This window comes from Podarcis liolepis (assembly GCF_965112155.1).
Source record: "Podarcis liolepis genome assembly, chromosome: 11".
Taxonomy (NCBI): Eukaryota; Metazoa; Chordata; class Lepidosauria; order Squamata; family Lacertidae; genus Podarcis; species Podarcis liolepis.
The window spans coordinates 38,986,984-39,006,751 of record NC_139565.1 but is presented as its reverse complement, the minus strand read 5'-3'; the positions used below and the strand labels follow the sequence as shown (position 1 = coordinate 39,006,751).

The 19,768-nt window shown below is 40.4% G+C and overlaps 1 protein-coding gene across 23 annotated transcripts in view; it reads left to right on the top strand.

Moving 5' to 3' along the window:
- MAST4 (microtubule associated serine/threonine kinase family member 4) overlaps window positions 1-19,768 on the top strand; it is a gene marked incomplete at its 5' end in the record, with an annotated part of 205,950 nt that overhangs the window by 167,232 nt on the left and 18,950 nt on the right. For all 23 annotated transcript variants that reach the window (XM_083465133.1, XM_083465127.1, XM_083465134.1 and 20 more), the window contains 7 exons: window positions 2,298-2,506; window positions 3,287-3,425; window positions 4,754-4,886; window positions 5,596-5,761; window positions 10,465-10,566; window positions 13,653-13,775; window positions 13,919-14,031. In XM_083465133.1, coding sequence (XP_083321259.1) covers window positions 2,298-2,506; window positions 3,287-3,425; window positions 4,754-4,886; window positions 5,596-5,761; window positions 10,465-10,566; window positions 13,653-13,775; window positions 13,919-14,031 — 985 coding nt within the window. The remainder of the gene's footprint in view (window positions 1-2,297; window positions 2,507-3,286; window positions 3,426-4,753; window positions 4,887-5,595; window positions 5,762-10,464; window positions 10,567-13,652; window positions 13,776-13,918; window positions 14,032-19,768) is intronic.

Below are 19,768 nucleotides of genomic sequence, written 5' to 3'. Positions count from 1 at the left end.
TATACAACTTGAACATCTTTAAAACGGGTTTAGACTAAATATTGTATAAAATTATAAGTAGCTATGAATCATGATGATTGTGTATTGCCTCCAGTGTTGCAGCTACCTTCCCCCTGAGACCAGTTGCTGGGGTACATGGGCAGGAGAGGGCTGTTGCACTGTTGCCCTGCTTGTGTGGTTCCCATAGACCTCTAGTTGGCCACCATAGGAACAGAATTTTGGACAAGGAAGGCCTTTTGTCTTATACAGCAGGGCTCATTTTAGACTCGTGTGTATACACTATACAGGCAGCTCCCTGTTTATGTGGGGGTTACAATCTGAGGCACCACGTGTGTCTGTGAAATAAAGTATGATTGAAACCCATTGAAAAAGCCTGCAAACACCCCGCCCTGCTCCCCCGCCCCGCCTCTGTTCTGCCCTCTTAATGACGTTTCAGTGATGTCTTTATGGCATTTCTGGGTCACTTCTGGGTTCGGCATGATGTACACATACACGATTGCACACATATTGAATGTGCATAAGCAGGGGGCTGCCTGTACTTTTAAAGCAAATTCAAAGCTCATCCTTTCCCTCGAAGAATTCTGGGCACTGTGGATTATCAAGGGTGCTGGGAATTGTAACTCCATGAGATGTTAACTCCATTGCCCAGAATTCTTTGAGGAGGAAAATGTACTTTAAAAGTGTAGCATGTATGAAGCCTTATATTCTTATGCACAATCAGTTGATTAATTAACTGTTTAGTTTTCAGGGTATTGGGGATGAGTCCAAACTCCCCCCATCCCTAAACTTTCGTGTTTATGGAAACTTTACAGAGCAGCAGGCCACTGTAGCATTTGTAGCCCTCCTACACATGGTTGTTGGCAGTAGGTGGTTGGCAGGCAGATTGCTCTGACAGCCTGGAAGTGGCACAGTATAAGGGCCAAGATCAGACCTGATGCCACCACATCACTACAGTAGGGCCAGGTTGGCAGGTCACAGATAGACCCAGCCCTGCCCCTGGACAGTCCCATTTGAGGGTGTTCTGGTGGCTATTGCTAGCGAGGATCCTGTTTGCCTGCATGTTTGGCAGGGCAGAAGTGGAAGCTCCTTGCCAGCAGAGTGATGCCAGCAGGGCTGCTGGAGGGACATCTCTATCCCATCCACCCCACCCCCAGACAAAGCGGATCAGGGTGGATTGCTCTTGCCTGTCGACAAACTTAATGCAAATTATGAGGGCCACTTTCCTGTACATATGATAAACAAAAGCTTACCACATTAAAATCAAAGAGAAGAGTTCAAGGCTGAACAGGGCAAATCATTCATATTCAAAGAGAAACAAATGGGATAAAGAACCTAAACTCTAGGGAAGGATTAAATATGTTTATGCCATAATTTCTGTGGCCAGCAGCAAGGAAATGAACTTTATTGATTGAGTGTGTGGACGGACACACACACACACACACACACACACACACACACACACATTCTGAGGGGTTTGCGAGAAGCAGAAGCCAGTTTCAAAACGTTATTGGGCTGAGTCACATGGCTTCATTAAAGGAAGTACAAAGGATGTAACATGATTCATATTTTGCCTAAGGTGCTATGTCGTCCTGATTTCAGTGTGGTGCAATCTCTTTTGTCTGCTCCAGCACTGAAATGGGAATGGTGCTGTCAGAGTGAGAGAAATTAAGAGAAAGTGTATCTTAAGAAATGTTCCTGTAGTGGTAATAAGGGACAGAACTTTGACTACGTGAAAAAGATAATGCTGATGTTATTTTTAAAAGATTGTGGGGATACAAATAAAAATAGACATAATTCAGCCCATATTCAGAAATATATAGGGCTCTGGAACTTGAGTGGAGTTTGATCAGAGGTTGGAAGGCTTCTATGTAGCAGCTATGATGTCAGCGAACTCTAGATTGACTCAGCCACAGCACAGCTGCCTTAGTAGTGATAAATTTTATTCATTGGTAATGTCTAGGATAGTGGGTGTACCACTTTCACAATTTGGAAAGAAAAGCTGTCTCATCATGAAGCTCTCATCCTCCCTCCTTTGTGTTCAAGATTTCATCCTTAAGAGTCAAAGGTGGAGTCATAAATATGATGCACACCCGCAGAGTAAGCAGTCTCAGGTTTAATTATTATATTGCGCCATAATAGTTCCCCCCATCATAAAGCCTTTTAGTGAGTACTGACAAAAACATGAAGTGGCAACTTAGGTCAGAAATTGAATTCTGGAATTCTAGCATAGTGTACATTAAAAGTAGTAGATTTAAAAACAATCTCATCCTGATTCTTTCTCTCTCTTTTCTTTTCAGTGCTGTTTATTTGGTGCGGTATAAAGAAACCAGACAGAGGTTTGCGATGAAGAAGATTAACAAACAGAATCTCATTCTTCGAAACCAGATTCAGCAGGCTTTTGTTGAGCGTGATATCCTGACATTTGCAGAAAATCCATTTGTAGTCAGCATGTACTGTTCCTTTGAAGCTAGACGCCATTTATGCATGGTCATGGAATATGTAGAAGGTACTGTATTGTTCTACATCCAGTGGCATGCGCAGTGTAATACTGGAAGATGAGAATATTTTTACCTTTCAAATTCCCATTCTTCAGTGTCCACAATGCACACTAGAAATTAGGGATCACAAGAGTGATAGAAGATAAATCCCACTAATTCATAATGTTCACCTTCTTAAAAGGCAGGGAGCATTATAAGGACTGAGCTGAAATTACTCCCAGATTTTCCTTGTGGCAAACTAGAGAGGTCATTGGGGGAGTGTGCAAAATGGTTAGGGGTAGTTAGGGGTGATGAGACACTTGGCTTACTATGACGATGGTTCTGTGTTCTTTCCCTCCTTTCCTTTTTTTTTAAGCTGTAGAAGAAAACCAGCAATCACCAGCTTAGGTAGTTGAGTGGGGAGGCTTATGGGTTTGGTGAAGGAATTGGACCATGTTGTACCTGATTACCTGGAAAGCTATGTGGTCTGATTGACTTGTAACTATCTTCAGAAAGGGCAAATATTAAAAAGAGATACACATACCTAAAATGTTCAGCATTAGTTTCTTTAACTTATTTGAATGTATGTAACACAATTAAAAAAATATAGTTTCTTTTTGTGATGTAAAGCGGCAAAAAAGTCCTATTACTATAATAGTTTCTATTATAGTCAACATGTCTGCTCACATGTTGACTGTAATAGAATAGTCTTATGGATACACTGTTCTTAATTATAATTGTGTGTCAAACCGAATCCTGAAACATCTCTTCAGCGTGGAATAAGTTTAATAATACACGTTATATTTCAGGTGGAGATTGTGCTACTTTAATGAAAAATATGGGACCTCTGCCCGTAGACATGGCCAGAATGTATTTTGCAGAGACTGTTCTGGCATTGGAGTATCTCCACAACTATGGAATAGTACACAGGGATTTGAAACCAGATAAGTAAGTATATAGCATGTAACTAACAGTTGCTTGAAACACTAATGATATATGAAGCCTCTGGGCAAAGTGAAATGAAGTGTAGTGTAGTTTGCATGGTTTTCCTTTTCCGTGGTTTATATGTGTACTACTCATTTCATATTACATATTGAATGACTTCCAGGGTTTTAATTTTATTTTAATGGGCTTGTGTCCATGTAATAAAATTTTATTGATAGATAAATTCAGAATATAATCATTTAACTGCTTTGTTTCTTTTTAAAAGAACTGCAATTATAGTGAATTTGTTGACTAGTTCCTTTTTTATTTTTAATTCACTGCAGCAGTGCGTTTCAAGGAGATATTCCAGTCATAGTCCGTAGCTGAGGGCAACAGTGGTTTATATGCTTTATCCACCATTTGACACTTGTTAAGTATTGCAGTTTCTACATGTGTCAGATCATGCAAATGTTTGCAGACTCACCTTTGGACAATAATGGTCCAGTTAAGAGGGTTAAAGCTTTTCTCAGGTGTGGATTATTTTAAACAAGAGCTGAATGAAGACACACTGCAGAATTTTCAAAGTTAGCTTTTTTAGAGCTGTCTAAAAACCTGCACAAATGTGTTTTGTCACATTCTTCTAGTATGATGGCCACCATCTATGGAGAAACATTTTTATTTTGTTTCCATAGTTTTGGATTTCTTTTTGCTTCCTACTACTAAATGAAGGAAAAATACAAATCCTATTAATTTTTGTTATAGTTACCATAACTTTATAAATGCTTTCTCTCTTCCCCAGTTTATATACATATTTATTCACCTCTTTGTAGACATCTTCAATTTCTTCTATGATGATTCGAGGCCAATAACTTTATTATAAGATTTAATAAAGCCTAATTACCAGCTCTATTTGCACATTTATTCATGCATAGGGCACTCAGTGTGGCAGCATGAGTGGAGTTGCACTTCTGGCCCTAAGGTTGGTGCCACAAGGCCATCCTGATCTTGATGTGTTGTCTGAAAAGGAAATGAGATTTTGAAATTATACCCATTGGAGAGATCAATCACACTGCTACTTCCATTGAATTATTCTTTATACCTACTAATTGGCTGTGCTATTATGGGACCGTGACATTCTCACTAGCAGTACTCCGGAAAGAGAGTCTAAGACCCCACATAACACTGTATCCCTTGCCAGTTGTCATATCCATTTGCTGGCTTTATTCCAACAAATTTCATGATATACTGTGACTGTAATGTGAGTTTAAATTTATGTGTTACAGCGAAAACATTATGCTGTTACAGCAGTGAAGTAGAAAGTAATAGTAATCTGCTATCATTCTCATTTGCAGTTTACTGGTAACTTCCATGGGGCATATAAAGTTAACAGATTTTGGACTATCTAAGGTTGGCCTCATGAGTATGACCACTAATCTTTATGAGGGTCACATTGAGAAGGATGCTAGAGAATTTCTGGATAAACAGGTAAGAGATGTGTCATTCCTTTTGTATTTGCAGAACACTTTAGTAACTAGATGAGTTGTGCAAATTGTGTAGGTGCTTTTTTATTTCTATAGTGTTGTTACAAATCCATATGTAAGAGTTACCTTTACTGTTCTAGACTTTCCCTCCTTCAATTATGGTCTATTAATAAGATGAATGATCTAATTGTGAGCAAGTGAGATTGTAAGAGAGACAAATGGAAAGTTGTTTTTATAAAGAATTCAGGAGTCTCAGCAGAGTACTTGTGGAACTCATGATGCATTGCACAATCAAGGGTGCTAAAAATCCTAGCTATGGCCCATTTCCCTTTAAGCATGCCTCATTACCATTTGCCCACAATCTGTTCACTGAAAGAGTTACTTAAGGTAAATCCATTGCAGTTTTCATGTTATAATAAGGAGCCAATTGTGCTTAGTATAAATATATGTAATTTACTGTGACTTCACATTAGCAAACAACATATATGAAGTATTTTTTCATGCTCTCAGTTGAGATCTGAATTGCAGTTGAATTTTGCATTTAGTTGCTTGAGTACTTTCATCAGAAAAGTTGAAATATATGCAGCCAAAAAGAAAGTCATGACGAAATTTGTAATTCTCCATATGTTTCTTTTAACACATTGATTGCAATCAACTTACAGTTTTATGCACAGAAATATAATTCAGGTTTGATTTTCTTCTCTCACGTTTAGGTCTGTGGCACACCAGAATATATTGCTCCAGAAGTAATTCTAAGACAGGGCTATGGCAAGCCAGTGGACTGGTGGTCTATGGGAATTATTCTTTATGAGTTTCTTGTTGGGTGTGTTCCTTTTTTTGGTGATACCCCGGAGGAGCTATTTGGACAAGTAATCAGCGGTAAATATCAGAAAAGTTGAATTATTATCCTTAAAACCATGCTACTTGGGTCAATGTTCAGTCAGGCCTTTGTGGGACAGGGGAGCTTTCAAGAAAAATGACATATATTTCAGTGTAAGAACCACTTAAATCCATATTGCTTACTAACATATTTGCCACAATTAAAAATGTAATTGTCTATATAATGCCCCAGAATTACAATACTGGTATGTGAACTTGTGAAACAGAGCAGGACTGAATTCAGCGAATATCATTATAATTTGATATTACTACAGTGCTTACATTTAATATTTCTATAATGTTTAATATGTAGGAAACACTTTACAGTATATAAAAATTCAGAGCAATTTTCGTCAGCCGTCTGTCAGTCTAAGGCACGAAATGATCAAAGAAATAGAAAGAGGAAGGAACAAAAAGAAGAGTATCAGTGCTGGTGAGCAAGAATATGATCAGAAAAAAAATTAGAAGAGTCATACTAGAAAAGGAAGAGGGAAATGTTTTTTAAAAGGAAAAGAGAGTTAGTCACAAAGAAGAGGATAAATACTTTAATCAGAAAGGAACAATTATCTGGATAGTTAATACGTCTGGAGCTAGTACTGTCTTTTCAGCCATTAATTTTAAAAATCAGCAAAAAAAGGTTGATATGTACTTAATTTGCATAAATGGGAAAATGCCTAAGGGCACAATGCAATAAATTAACAGAAATGTAATAAAACCCTAAAACAAATGTCTCCCAAATAATAAATAATGGGGAAAAGAAGGATTCAAATGCAGTTCACAGATTGTTAATGATTTCACTAGTGGCCGTTACAGTATAATGTTATTTCTGTAACAGCTGTTCTTCTTTCATTTAAAATTCAATAACCTTTTAGATCTTAACCTGCAGGCCGGCCCTAAGTATTGTTATGCAGCTTGTGGCAAAACTAAATGATAATTAAACAGTATCTATCTCTATTCTACCTGCTGTTCCCTTATATTTTCCAGATGCAAAACATGTAGATGGCCACAGTTTATGCCAAATGCTTACTAGAATGACATTTCTGTTACTAGTTGTTTCCCGATCCATTCTATAAAATACAATGAAAAGGTACACTAGTGAAGTGAACAGGGGAGGGGAGGCTGCAATTATGTCTATGTTCTATTAGATCTTCCAGCTAGGCATGCTTGTAATCTAATGAAATAGATTTGTTAGTTGCCTACAGTAAATAACCTACTGTATTTTTCGCCCTATAGGACGCACTTTCCCCCCTCCAAAAATGAAGGGGAAACGTGTGTGCGTCCTAAGGAGAGAATGCAGGCTTTCGCTGAAGCCTGGAGAGCGAGAGGCGTCGGTGCGCACCGACCCCTCTTGCTTTCCAGGCTTCAGGAAGCTATCCGCAAGCCTCACGTGCCCGGCAGGAGGTCCCGCCGGGCGAGCAAGGCTTGGGGCGGCAGCCTATTCTGGGGGCTGCTGAGCCTGCCCCCTGCTTCGGGCAGATGTCCATAAGCCTCGCGCGCCCGGCGGGAGGTCCCGCTGGGCAAGCAAGGCTTGGGGCGGCAGCCTGTTCTGGGGGCTGGGGTCGGGGGAAGCTCAGGCTTCCCCCGCGCGAGCCCCCGTGCCTGGGGTGGAAATAATTCCCCCCCCCTTTATTTCCCCCCCCAAAAAAAAACTAGGTGCGTTCTATGGGGCGGTGCGTCCTATGAGGCGAAAAATATGGTATTTATACAATACATTAGCTGTTTATAGATTTAAAAACATACTGGGGTTTTTGGACCTAAGTTACAAGAGGGAATCAAATGTTTAATTAAAACAAGCAGAAGTTGTTTTTGATCCCTGAGGCAGCAACAATTTTTATATTTTCATATTCATACATTTGGGTGCATGCAAATGATATTATGGAATAAAGTAATAAGCTGGAGAAGGACATTCCAACAGCTTCAGTTAACTAAAAAGAAATTGGACGCTTCAGTATTTTAGCAGACGTTGCAGAGACTGAAAATGTGCATCTTATTCTAGGTTAAAATTCTTGTTGAAATCAAACTCTAATTAACAATTGCACCAGTAGGGGAAATAAATGTATGAGGAGACGAAGCTGAGAAGAAAAAATGGTCAGTTGTTTTACCATGGTTAAGGGATACTACACTTTCCATACTGTGTATTTTAATACTAAATAAATATTAATTTTTTAAAAAAACTTGTAGTAAAGTATAATTAATACCTGGTTACAAGTTTCAATTCAAAGAATTGGCATTGCTTAGGAAGTAATTTCCTCCCCTGGTGCATTTCTTCTGTGCAATGAGATTCTTTACAAGTTTCTCCCTAAGGGAAAGGAAGACTTTATCTGTCAGATTCTCTTGAGTTCAGAGAATGTGTCTTTGCCATAGCTTCTTATTTAACACCCCTCCCTCCTTTTTCTACTGCTTTTCATACCACATTCTGTGCCTGTGCATTGGAGTGATTTACCTCATTACAAAACATAAATGCAAAAAAGTTAGTTAAAAACTATGGTTTATTCCACCACAAAATCACTTTTTGCATGATAGATGTCTTCAGCATGTGTTTAGATCTATAGGCAACCATATTTGACAGGATTCAAATATCAGGTCTTCCAAATATGAGCTTCCTCGTAAGGCTTGGGTTTGTTTTTAAATCTCCTTCAACCAAGTTGAAAAATATCTCTTTTGCTTTTCACTCTGAGTAAAAGCATTTCTGTGTAAATCCACCTAGGTAAAATTCAGCACGTGGTCCATCATAGTTGTGATGTTTAATCTAGCCCTTCTGGAGAATACCGCAATTAAGTTATGACCTTTGCCATAGGACCTAGTCTTGCATCTTGACTATAGTTTGCAAGTTGCATGACTATTTCCCCTGGGTGTCAGGCTGTTACATAGGTAAACATCACCACCTACTGTCCAAGGTAGGAAATGTTCAGAGCCAAGGAGTATGTAGCTATTTCCTGTCCTCATCCAGTCCATTTCCTGCCTTTGTCCAAGGTGAATTAAGTTCTACATCAGCTGCAGCTTCTGGATCAACCCCACTGCAGTAATCCAGCCATGAGATTGCCAATGCATGGACCACTGTGATCAAACTATTCTGATACAGGAATGTCCATAGTTGTCTTAACAACCAAAGTTAGCATACAACACTCCTAGTCACTGTGGACACCCGTCTAGTGGCAGAGCTAGATCTAGAAGCACCCCCAAAATCCACTTCTGTCCCTTCAAAGAGAGCACAACTCTATCCAGGGCAGGCAACTTACCAACTTCCTGGTCCCACCCACTCTCCATTTTGCAAAGATTCAGACTCAGTTTATTAGTTCTCATCCAGTCCACCACTGCATCCAAACACTGGCTAAGGGTCTCCTCTGCCAGATTCAGATGTTACTGAGAGTTGGGTATCAACAGCATACTGATGACACCTTGCTCCAAAATACCTAATGGCAACTCCCAGTGGCTTAATGTAGATGTTAAATACCCTGTGGTGCCCTATTGCTTAAAAGCCATGGGATTGAGAAGTATGCTGTGTTCTGAAACTATCCCTGGAGATGACACCAGAACCACTGCAGAACAGTGTCCCCAATACCCATCACCTGTAGATGAGCCTACAAAACATGGCTTGATGGGACATTGGAAACCTCACTTGGAACACCATCAATCCTGGCATCTAGCTTGCTGTGAAGGTAACCAACTATGTCCTCAAAGCAATTCACAGAGGGACCCTCAGGTGTCTCAGGCTCCGTCTACCAATATAGGTGTCAGTAGGTTATGGACCGCTCTGAAGAGCTCTGCTAACCGATTTATCAAGGATGTGATGGAAGCAGCAAAGTGAGCCTTCTTTGCTGCGTTCGCTTCCACATAGTAGGCAGGATTATGTGCTCTAGCACCTGTTTGGTCATCTTTGCAGTGAGACTTCTGGCACCTGCACATTAGCCATCACCTAAACTGTTTCATTACTTACAGCTTCCCAGTATACCAGGGTGCCAAACATGCTCCACAGGGGCTCAGGCATGATTATATCTACAGCCTTCTGAGTCTCACAATTCCATTGGCCTCAACAGGATTGCCAGTTCTATCCACCCAAAAATCCCCCAGAGCATTCAGGAATCCATTGAAATCCATAAGTCTCCAGGGGTGAACCATAATAGTGGGTCTTCCATCTCTACAGAGGGAAGTTGGTACCATTATCCCAACCCCACCAGGAAGTGGCCTGATCATGACTAGGGCGTCACAGAAACCCTTCCTATTTCCAGACCATCAGCTTTGTCACCAGGGGCAAAAAAACAAGTTGTCCTGCGCTATGGGTCAGGGTTGGTGACCACTTGAGACAGCCCCATGGTTGTCATGGAGGCCATGAGGGCCAGAGCCAGACCAGCAAAAGCAGCCTCCGTATGGATGTTTAAATCCCCCGGGACAATACTCCTAGTGTTCTCCAATGTGTCACCAGAGGCTGCTTGCATTAGCTCTGTTAGGGAGACTACTGGGCAACAGCATCGCCAGTCTCTCTCTCTCTGGTTTGACACCAAGTGTCAAACCAAAGGCCAGCTCCCGAATGAAGATGTCTCCTGGTAAGCATGGCCGAAGACCAGTGAACCACAGCAACACCCCCACCTTGATCCCTGAGGCTGCGCTTATGCTGCACCAAGTTATGCTGAATAGATGTCACAAGTCAATGTTGAATGATAGAATGTTAAAAAAGATTGACAATTTGTATCTCTCTCTGCTAGATGAGATCAACTGGCCAGAAAAAGATGAAGCACCACCTCCGGATGCCCAGGAACTGATTACTTTGCTTCTGAGACAAAACCCCTTGGAGAGATTGGGAACAGGTTAGAAAGCATGGTTTTTACACTCATGTTTACCAAGATGATAGAAATAGTATCTTCTTGGCTTGTTTTGGGCCTTTTATCTTGCTCTTTTTGACTAAGTGAATGCATTATGAACATTTATTGCAAAGGCAACATCTAGTTTTGTTTCACTGGTAATATTTTAAGGAAACAGTCATTTGACCAGACTCCACAGTGTACTGTTCCTGTTGTGCTTTTTCAACATATTTTGATGAATACTGAGACTGCTTTTCACACACTAAACATATTTTCTTAAGGAAAATGCCAGTGACAGCACTTCTGCAACCTGAGATCATAATGCCTGCAAAGAGTCAAATGTGGGTTTGTATAGACAATGCTGTTTCACAGTCTCATCACAATCTATTAATAGATCCCCAGTTCTTCCAGTTCTGAAAGTGTATATTTGTTTTTTTTAATTATTATTAATTTTAATTGAAAGTTAAAAAAAATTCATAACCATACGTGCACCAAACATGGTGAGGCGCAAACAAAAAAGAAACTGAACCCATGCAGAAGGAAAAACAAAGGGGGGGGGGACCCAAAACTGTATGTTTGTGATGAAAGCAACTACTCCTATTAAATATCCTGGTGCTTGTGATGATGGAGTGGACACATATCCACCCTGTGGGTATTTCACTAAAGCTTCTGCTTCAGGCATTGGAAGACATGCTACTGGGTCTGAAATAAATGATCTGCGGAAACAACTGAAGTGCCAATCAGCAGTGGGATTCTGGAAGTCTTTTCTGTCACTGAAAATGTATCTGATCTATGTGCTTTGTGTCTCATTTGGCTACTCACTCCATCCACCTCGCTCATACATACAGAAGAAGCCATACATAACCCCATGCCTGAACTCTGTAGTGATATACAAACCAAAAGGCACAGGTGGGACCATTTCTTCACAAGGGGGATCATAGTACTACTCTCCTGGCTGTATAATGCATCTTGGCACCCATAGCACATTGACTGAGCTGTACCAAACTTTAAGGAAACCCATACACCTCCCACTACTGTACAGAGGCAGTGTCTAGTAATTGCACTTCAGCAGAGAGCCCAGACTGGCTGGGTCCTCTTCTATAGCATATCAAAGTTTACATCATGGTTAATGAATATAGAATGCCATTTTCATGTGCCACAGTTAACGCTGTCAAAACAATTATCTCAGTAGATGCTAGTGTGAGTGACTGAACTTTTCTTTTGACTAATACAAAGAAAAGGCTTGAGTTTGAGTCACATAATGCTTTCTTATCCTCTTCATTCAGTGCAATTCTTTTGCAGAAGCAAAAAACAGGAGAAATTGAAGGAGATAAAAGGAAAGGGGTGATGAATACAGCTATGTCTTTTGTACTGTGGTCTGGCTGAAATTTGTGCTCCAGTTTTTCATAGAGAGATTGATAATGTGCTGGTAATAGCAGTGCTGGTTGCCTTGGTTTGTGATAAAGTTGTGCGTATAAAGAGAGACTGAAAAGTGTTTCTTTGAATGACAGTATTATGCATTTAGAGAATGTGCATTTGAGTTGGAGGTGAAAATTTGACAGTCACAATTTTTGGTGAGTCTAGATTGTTTGACATTTGGAATGCTGGTCAAAAGTGACTTTAAAAAAATGGGAAATAATATTGTTTTGGAAATTAATGCATTTGGTATTTGCCTAAAACCAGTTGTCAGATTTTGGTAAACTTCTGACCTTCACTGTTATTCTAGATCAGAGGTTCTCAAACTCTGGTCCATGGCCCACTAGTAGTCCATGAGATTCCTTCTGGTGGTCTGCAGCGTATCTGTGGATTTGGTTCTTTTTATTGTTATTATTTATGCCCCCCCCCAAAAAAATTACAAGCATACATTGGTTTCCAAAGTACTTGTAAATTACATTTTTGACAAGTAAAACAATAACAAGAACCCATTAACCCTCCCCTTCCCTCCCCCCAAAACACTCAGGTAGCCAATCAGGACCAGGTTCACAATATAAAAACAGAGGATGAAAAACACAAAAGGCATAAAAAGAATAAAAAACCAATAACCCCCCCCCCAAGGTCTTCTTAGAAAGTCAACCTATAACTGTTATGTAGTATCTGGATTTGTGATTGAAGAAAAGAGACGGCACCTTCACCATATAAAATATTCATATAACTTTTAATTGTATTTTTATTGCTTCTTTTAAAATAAAAAGAAACAAAAGAAGCAATAAAGTACAATTAAAAAACATACAGCATCTAGCACAGCACATTACAATTGATAAAACAGGGGGGGGGGAACCATTGTGTTTATCATTAATTACCCACCAGCAATTTTCATGTCTGTAAGAAAAAAAGTTTGCAAACTACTGTTCTAGATACTATGCAAAATACTGTACCTGTTGAGTGCAGAAACACCAAGGAATTGGCTAACCAGTTCAATCCATTATATATAATTCAGCTCCCTTTCCCCTCTCCATTGCATATTGGCCCAAACTGTCCCATCAGTGTACAACTACCTAAAAAATAAATAAATTGTTTTTAAGGAAAAGGATAGCCTTTTTAACAGGGAATAAAGTTTAAAATATAGACAACAAAATGAACATCAAATAAAAATGCAAGATCCCCAATGTTTATTTCCCAGTGTGTTGTTAATGTTATTTCATATGACATAGTGGGTGTTTTTATTTTTTTCGATATCACAGACATTGTGTTGCTTCTAACTTACCTGAGCTCAGGCTATCCCCTGAAGAAGAATATGAAAATGTAGTTCACAAAAGTAATTAAACAGTTGGTAATACTCACAGACTATTTTTTCAATATTAAAACAAATGGCTCAAGTTTCTAATGTATTCTTACTGGTTTGTTTAATGCTTTGCTTCTGTGTCAAAGTAAATACCGGTTCTGGTGTACATTTTACCTACTTAAGATGGACTGGGAAGCAGTCTCAAGTTTTTGTAGTTTGTTTTCTAAAGACAGATTAATCCAAGACAATCATTTAAAAATGACAACATGGCAACCGTTTTAGAAATAAATGGTATTATTATGTTAAAATAAATATGACTGAATAATTTATTTGTAGAATTAATCCAGACAGGCTTCTCTTGCTCCCCCAGGTGGTGCTTATGAGGTGAAACAGCACCCGTTCTTCCAAAACTTAGATTGGAATAGTTTGCTGAGACAGAAGGCAGAATTCATTCCTCAGCTGGAATCTGAAGATGACACAAGCTACTTTGACAGTATGTTTCATTTTCTACAGAAGCGATAATTTTAATTCTATGTTTTACTGTCCTAGAAGTTGACTGTATTAACAAAAATAAAACTGTCCTACAGTTAGTTTTCAAACTACAGTAATTCTGACAGATTGTCCTGTATTTTATAGCTCGTTCTGAGAAATACCACCACATGGAAACTGAAGAAGAGGATGATACAAATGATGAAGATTTTAATTTGGAGATTAGGCAGTTTTCCTCATGTTCGCATCGATTTTCAAAAGTAAGCATTTGCATGTACCATAAGATATACCAAATTTGTGGTGAGTGTAATGCATGAGAAAACAGAAGAAAAGTGTAGTGGTGAATTATTGAGAGACATTTTTGGCACGTCCATTGAAGGGTTTTTAAAAAATGATCTTCCTGTAAATACTACTACTGTTAATTTATTATGGTTTACTTTACTAGGGCTGTTTGAGAAAATATCCAAATTATTGGATATTAAGTAAATATATAAGTAAATATATTAGCATTGTGCATTTCAGTTCCTTTTAACAAATACAAAAATGGTCACACTCCATAGCAAACCCTAAGCTTTCTTCCATTGTACCCAGCCAGGTGATTTGTCAAAAGATAATAAGCGTTCCCCCCCCCCATTCTGCACCTGTATCTTGCTCCTTTGTGAGTTTATCATGTTTCCATATGATGAGTATGTGAGATCAAAAGAGGAAAGTAACTAAAAGCATTGCTCCTGGATTTTTAAAGTGAGAAAGTAATGAAGAAGAGACCCCGTACAAAAATAGTAAAAGCTAATATTTAGGTCTTAGTTCAGTTTTAACTTTTATAAAATAAGTTTCAGCAGTTTTGAGCATAATTATTGCAGTATTGAATATATAAAGATGAATATTCTGGGTGGTTTAACTTAAGTTATTCCATAGTATAGCACTAAGGGCTAAGGTGAAACTGTGAAGCTCCCTCGTTATTTTTGCTATTGGATGTTGGATGCTGTTCTATTTATAGTATTGGAATGTGTCTTTCTCTATGTTATTATGTTTGCTATTGTTTTGTTATGTTGTTGTGTAAATGTGGGTATGTTATTGTTTTGCTGTGTTATAATGAAATTGTTTTGTAGTGTGTGTTTGAAATGTATCCCTGTTTCTTGGTTGCAAGCCTCTTGGAGCATATTTCTGTGCATAGAAAAATGGTATACAAATAAAGTGAATGAATGAGTATGTAAGCATACAGTGAGGGGGATAAGTATTTGATCCCCTGCTAAATTTGCCCATTGAGTTCGTGAGTTAAGTTGATGCCAAAGAGCTCAATTTTGGTCTCATCTGACCACAACAGTTTCACCCAGTTCTCCTCTGGGTCATTCAGATGTGCATTGGCAAACTGCAGATGGGCCTGTACATGTGCTGTCTTGAGCAAGGGGACCTTGCGGGCTCTGCAAGATCTCAATCCTTCACGGTGTAGTGTGTTACCAACTGTTTTCATGGTGACTAGGGTCCCCTTCATGGATCACTGCCTTGCCGTGGCGAAGGGGCTTGAATAACTCGGAGAAGCTATGAGCTATGCCGTGCAGGGCCACCCAAGATGGACAGGTCATAGTGGAGAGTTTTGACCAAATGTGATCCACCTGGAACAGTAACCGGCAAACCACTCCAGTATCCCTGCCAAGAAAACTCCATGGACAAAGACAACAGGCATATAAAAGTTATGACGCTGGAAGATGAGCCCCTCAGGTCGGAAGGCGTCCAACATGCTACTGAGGAAGAGCGGAGGACAAGTACAAGTAGATTCAGAGCTGATGAAGCGGCTGGGCCAAAGCCGAAAGGACGCTCAGTTGCGGATATGCCTGGAAGCGAAAGGAAAGTCCAATGCTGTAAAGAAAAATATTGCATAGGAACCTGGAATGTAAGAACCATGAACCTTGGTAAGTTGGATGTGGTCAAAAATGAGATGGCAAGAATAAATATTGACATCCTGGGCATCGGTGAACTAAAATGGATGGGAATGGGCGAATTCAGTTCGGATGACCATCACATCTGTGGGCAAGAATCCCGTAAAAGAAATGGAGTGGCCCTCATAGTCAACAAAAGAGTGGCGAAAGCTGTACTGGGATGCAATCTCAAAAATGATAGAATGATCTCGATACGAATCCAAGGCAGACCTTTTAACATCACAGTAATCCACGTTTATGCACCAACCACTGGTGCTGAAGAAACTGAAATTGACCAATTCTATGAAGACTTACAACACCTTATAGAAATGACACCAAAGAAGGATGTTCTTCTCATTATAGGGGATTGGAATGCTAAAGTAGGGAGTCAAGAGATAAAAGGAACAACTGGCAAGTTTGGCCTTGGAGTTCAAAACGAAGCAGGGCAAAGGCTAATAGAGTTTTGCCAAGAGAACAAGCTGGTCATCACAAACACAACACAAGAGACGACTCGATACATAGACATCACCAGATGGGCAGCATCGAAATCAGATTGATTATATTCTCTGCAGCCAAAGATGGAGAAGCTCTATACAGTCAGCGAAAACAAGACCTGGAGCTGACTGTGGCTCAGATCATCAGCTTCTTATAGCAAAATTCAAGCTTAAACTGAAGAAAGTAGGAAAAACCACTGGGCCGCTAAGATACAATCTAAGTCAAATCCCTTATGAATACACAGTGGGAGTGATGAACAGGTTTAAGGATTTAGATTTGGTGGACAGTGCCTGAAGGATAGATGGAGGCTCGTAACATTATACAAGAGGCAGCAACTAAAACCATCCCAATGAAAAGGAAATGCAAGAAAGCAAAGTGGCTATCCAATGAGGCCTTACAAATAGCGGGGGAGAGAAGGCAAGCAAAATGCAAGGGAGATAGTGAAAGATACAGGAAACTGAATGCAGATTTCCAAAGAATAGCAAGGAGAGACAAGAAGGCCTTCTTAAACGAGCAATGCAAAGAAATATAGGAAAACAATAGAATGGGAAAAACCAGAGATCTGTTCAAGAAAATTAGAGATATGAAAGGAACATTTCGTACAAAGATTTCCACAATAAGAGACAAAAGTGGAAAGGACCTAACAGAAGCAGAAGACATCAAGAAGAGGTGGCAAGAATACACAGAGGAACTATACCAGAAAGAAAAGGATGTCTCTTATACCCCAGGTAGTGTGGTTGCGGACCTTGAGCCAGACATCCTGGAGAGTGAAGTCAAATGGGCCTTAGAAAGCATTGCTAATAACAAGGCCAGTGGAAGTGGTGATATTCCAGCTGAACTATTTAAAATTTTAAAAGATGATGCTGTTAAGGTGCTACACTCAAAATGCCAGCAAATTTGGACAACTCAGCAGTGGCCAGAGGATTGGAGAAGATCAGTCTACATCCCAATCCCAAAGAAGGGTAGTGCCAAAGAATGCTCCTACTACCGCACAATTGCACTCATTTCACACTCTAGCAAGGTTATGCTTAAAATTCTACAAGGCAGGCTTAAGCAGTATGTGGACGGAGAACTCCCAGAAGTGCAAGCTGGATTTAGAAGAGGCAGAGGAACCAGGGACCAAATTGCAAACATGCGCTGGATTATGGAGAAAGGTAGAGAGTTTCAGAAAGACATCTACTTCTGCTTCATTGACTGTGCAAAAGCCTTTGACTGTGTCGACCACAGCAAACTATGGCAATTTCTTAAAGAAATGGGAGTGCCTGATCACCTCATCTGTCTCTTGAGAAATCTCTATGTGGGACAAGAAGCTACAGTTAGAACTGGATATGGAACAACTGATTGGTTCAAAATTGGGAAAGGAGTATGGCAAGGCTGTATACTGTCTCCCTGCTTATTTAACTTATATGCAGAATTCATCATGCGAAAGGCTGGAAGAAATATCAACAACCTCAGATATGCAGATGACACAACCTTGATGGCAGAAAGTGAGGAGGAATTAAAGAACCTTTTAATGAGGGTGAAAGAGGAGAGCGCAAAATATGGTCTGAAGCTCAACATCAAAAAAATGAAGATCATGGCCACTGGTCCCATCACCTCCTGGCAAATAGAAGGGGAAGAAATGGCGGCAGTGAGAGATTTTACTTTCTTGGGCTCCATGATCACTGCAGAGGGTGACAGCAGTCACGAAATTAAAAGACGCCTGCTCCTTGGAGAAAGGCAATGGCAAACTAGACAGCATCTTAAAAAGCAGAGACATCACCTTGCCAACAAAGGTCCGTATAGTTAAAGCCATGGTCTTCCCAGTAGTGATGTATGGAAGTGAGAGCTGGACAATAAAGAAGGCTGATCGCCGAAGAATTGATCTTGGTTGATCTAGGAGTCTTGGTTGAATTGATCTTGGTTGATCTAGGAGTCTTGGTTGACCACAAACTTGACATGAGCCAACAGTGTGACGCGGCAGCTAAAAAAGCCAATGCAATTCTGGGCTGCATCAATAGGAGCATAGCATCTAGATCAAGGGAAGTAATAGTGCCACTGTATTCTGCTCTGGTCAGACCTCACCTGGAGTACTGTGTCCAGTTCTGGGCACCACAATTCAAGAAGGACACTGACAAACTGGAACGTGTCCAGAGGAGGGCAACCAAAATGGTCAAAGGCCTGGAAACGATGCCTTATGAGGAACGGCTAAGGGAGCTGGGCATGTTTAGCCTGGAGAAGAGGAGGTTAAGGGGTGATATGATAGCCATGTTCAAATATATAAAAGGATGTCACATAGAGGAGGGAGAAAGGTTGTTTTCTGCTGCTCCAGAGAAGCGTACACGGAGCAATGGATCCAAACTACAAGAAAGAAGATTCCACCTAAACATTAGGAAGAACTTCCTGACAGTAAGAGCTGTTCGACAGTGGAATTTGCTGCCAAGGAGTGTGGTGGAGTCTCCTACTTTGGAGGTCTTTAAGCAGAGGCTTGACAACCATATGTCAGGAGTGCTCTGAGGGTGTTTCCTGCTTGGCAGGGGGTTGGACTCGATGGCCCTTGTGGTCTCTTCCAACTCTATGATTCTATGATTCTATTCTATGATGCTTTTGAGTTATGGTGCTGGAGGAGACTCTTGAGAGTCCCATGGACTGCAAGAAGATCAAACGTATCCATTCTTAAGGAAATCAGCCCTGAGTGCTCACTGGAAGGACAGATCGTGAAGCTGAGGCTCCAATACTTTGGCCACCTCATGAGAAGAGAAGACTCCCTGGAAAAGACCCTGATGCTGGGAAAGATGGAGAGCACAAGGAGAAGGGGACAACAGAGGACGAGATGGTTGGACAGTGTTCTCGAAGCTACAAACATGAGTCTGACCAAACTGCGGGAGGCAGTGGAAGACAGGAGTGCCTGGCGTGCTCTGGTCCATGGGGTCACGAAGAGTCGGACACGACTAAACAACTAAACAACAACAAATGTTCCCAGCTGCCCTGAGATCATTGACAAGTTCCCACCATGTAGTTCTGGGCTGCTTCATCACCATTCTCCTGATCATTGCAACTCCACGAGATGAGATCTTGCATGGAGCCCCAGACCGAGGGAGGTTGACAGTTATTTTGTGTTTCTTCCATCTGTGAATTATTGCACCAACTGTTGTCACCTTCTCACCAAGCTGCTTGGCAATAGTTCTGTAGCCCAGTCCAGCCTTGTACAGATCTACAATCTTGTCCCTGACATCCTTGGACAGCTCTTTGGTCTTGGTCATGGTGGCTACTTTGGAATCTGCTGGATTGATTGCTTCTGTCAACAGGTGTTTTTTTGTACAGGTACTGTAACGAGCTGGGATTACAGGTAAGACCTCTCCCTTACAGCAGGTGCTTCTAATCTCAGCTCGTTACATACAGTGAAGATACCAGGTAGCCTGACATCTGGCTGGTTGAGAGAGGATCAAATACTGATTTCACTCATTATAATGCACATCAATCTCTGACTTTCGTCTTCTGGGTTTCTGGGGGTTTTCCTGTTGTTATTCTGTCTCTCACAGCTACAATAAACCTACCATTAAAATTATGGACTGGTCATTTCTTCGTCAGAGGGCAAAAGGGCAAA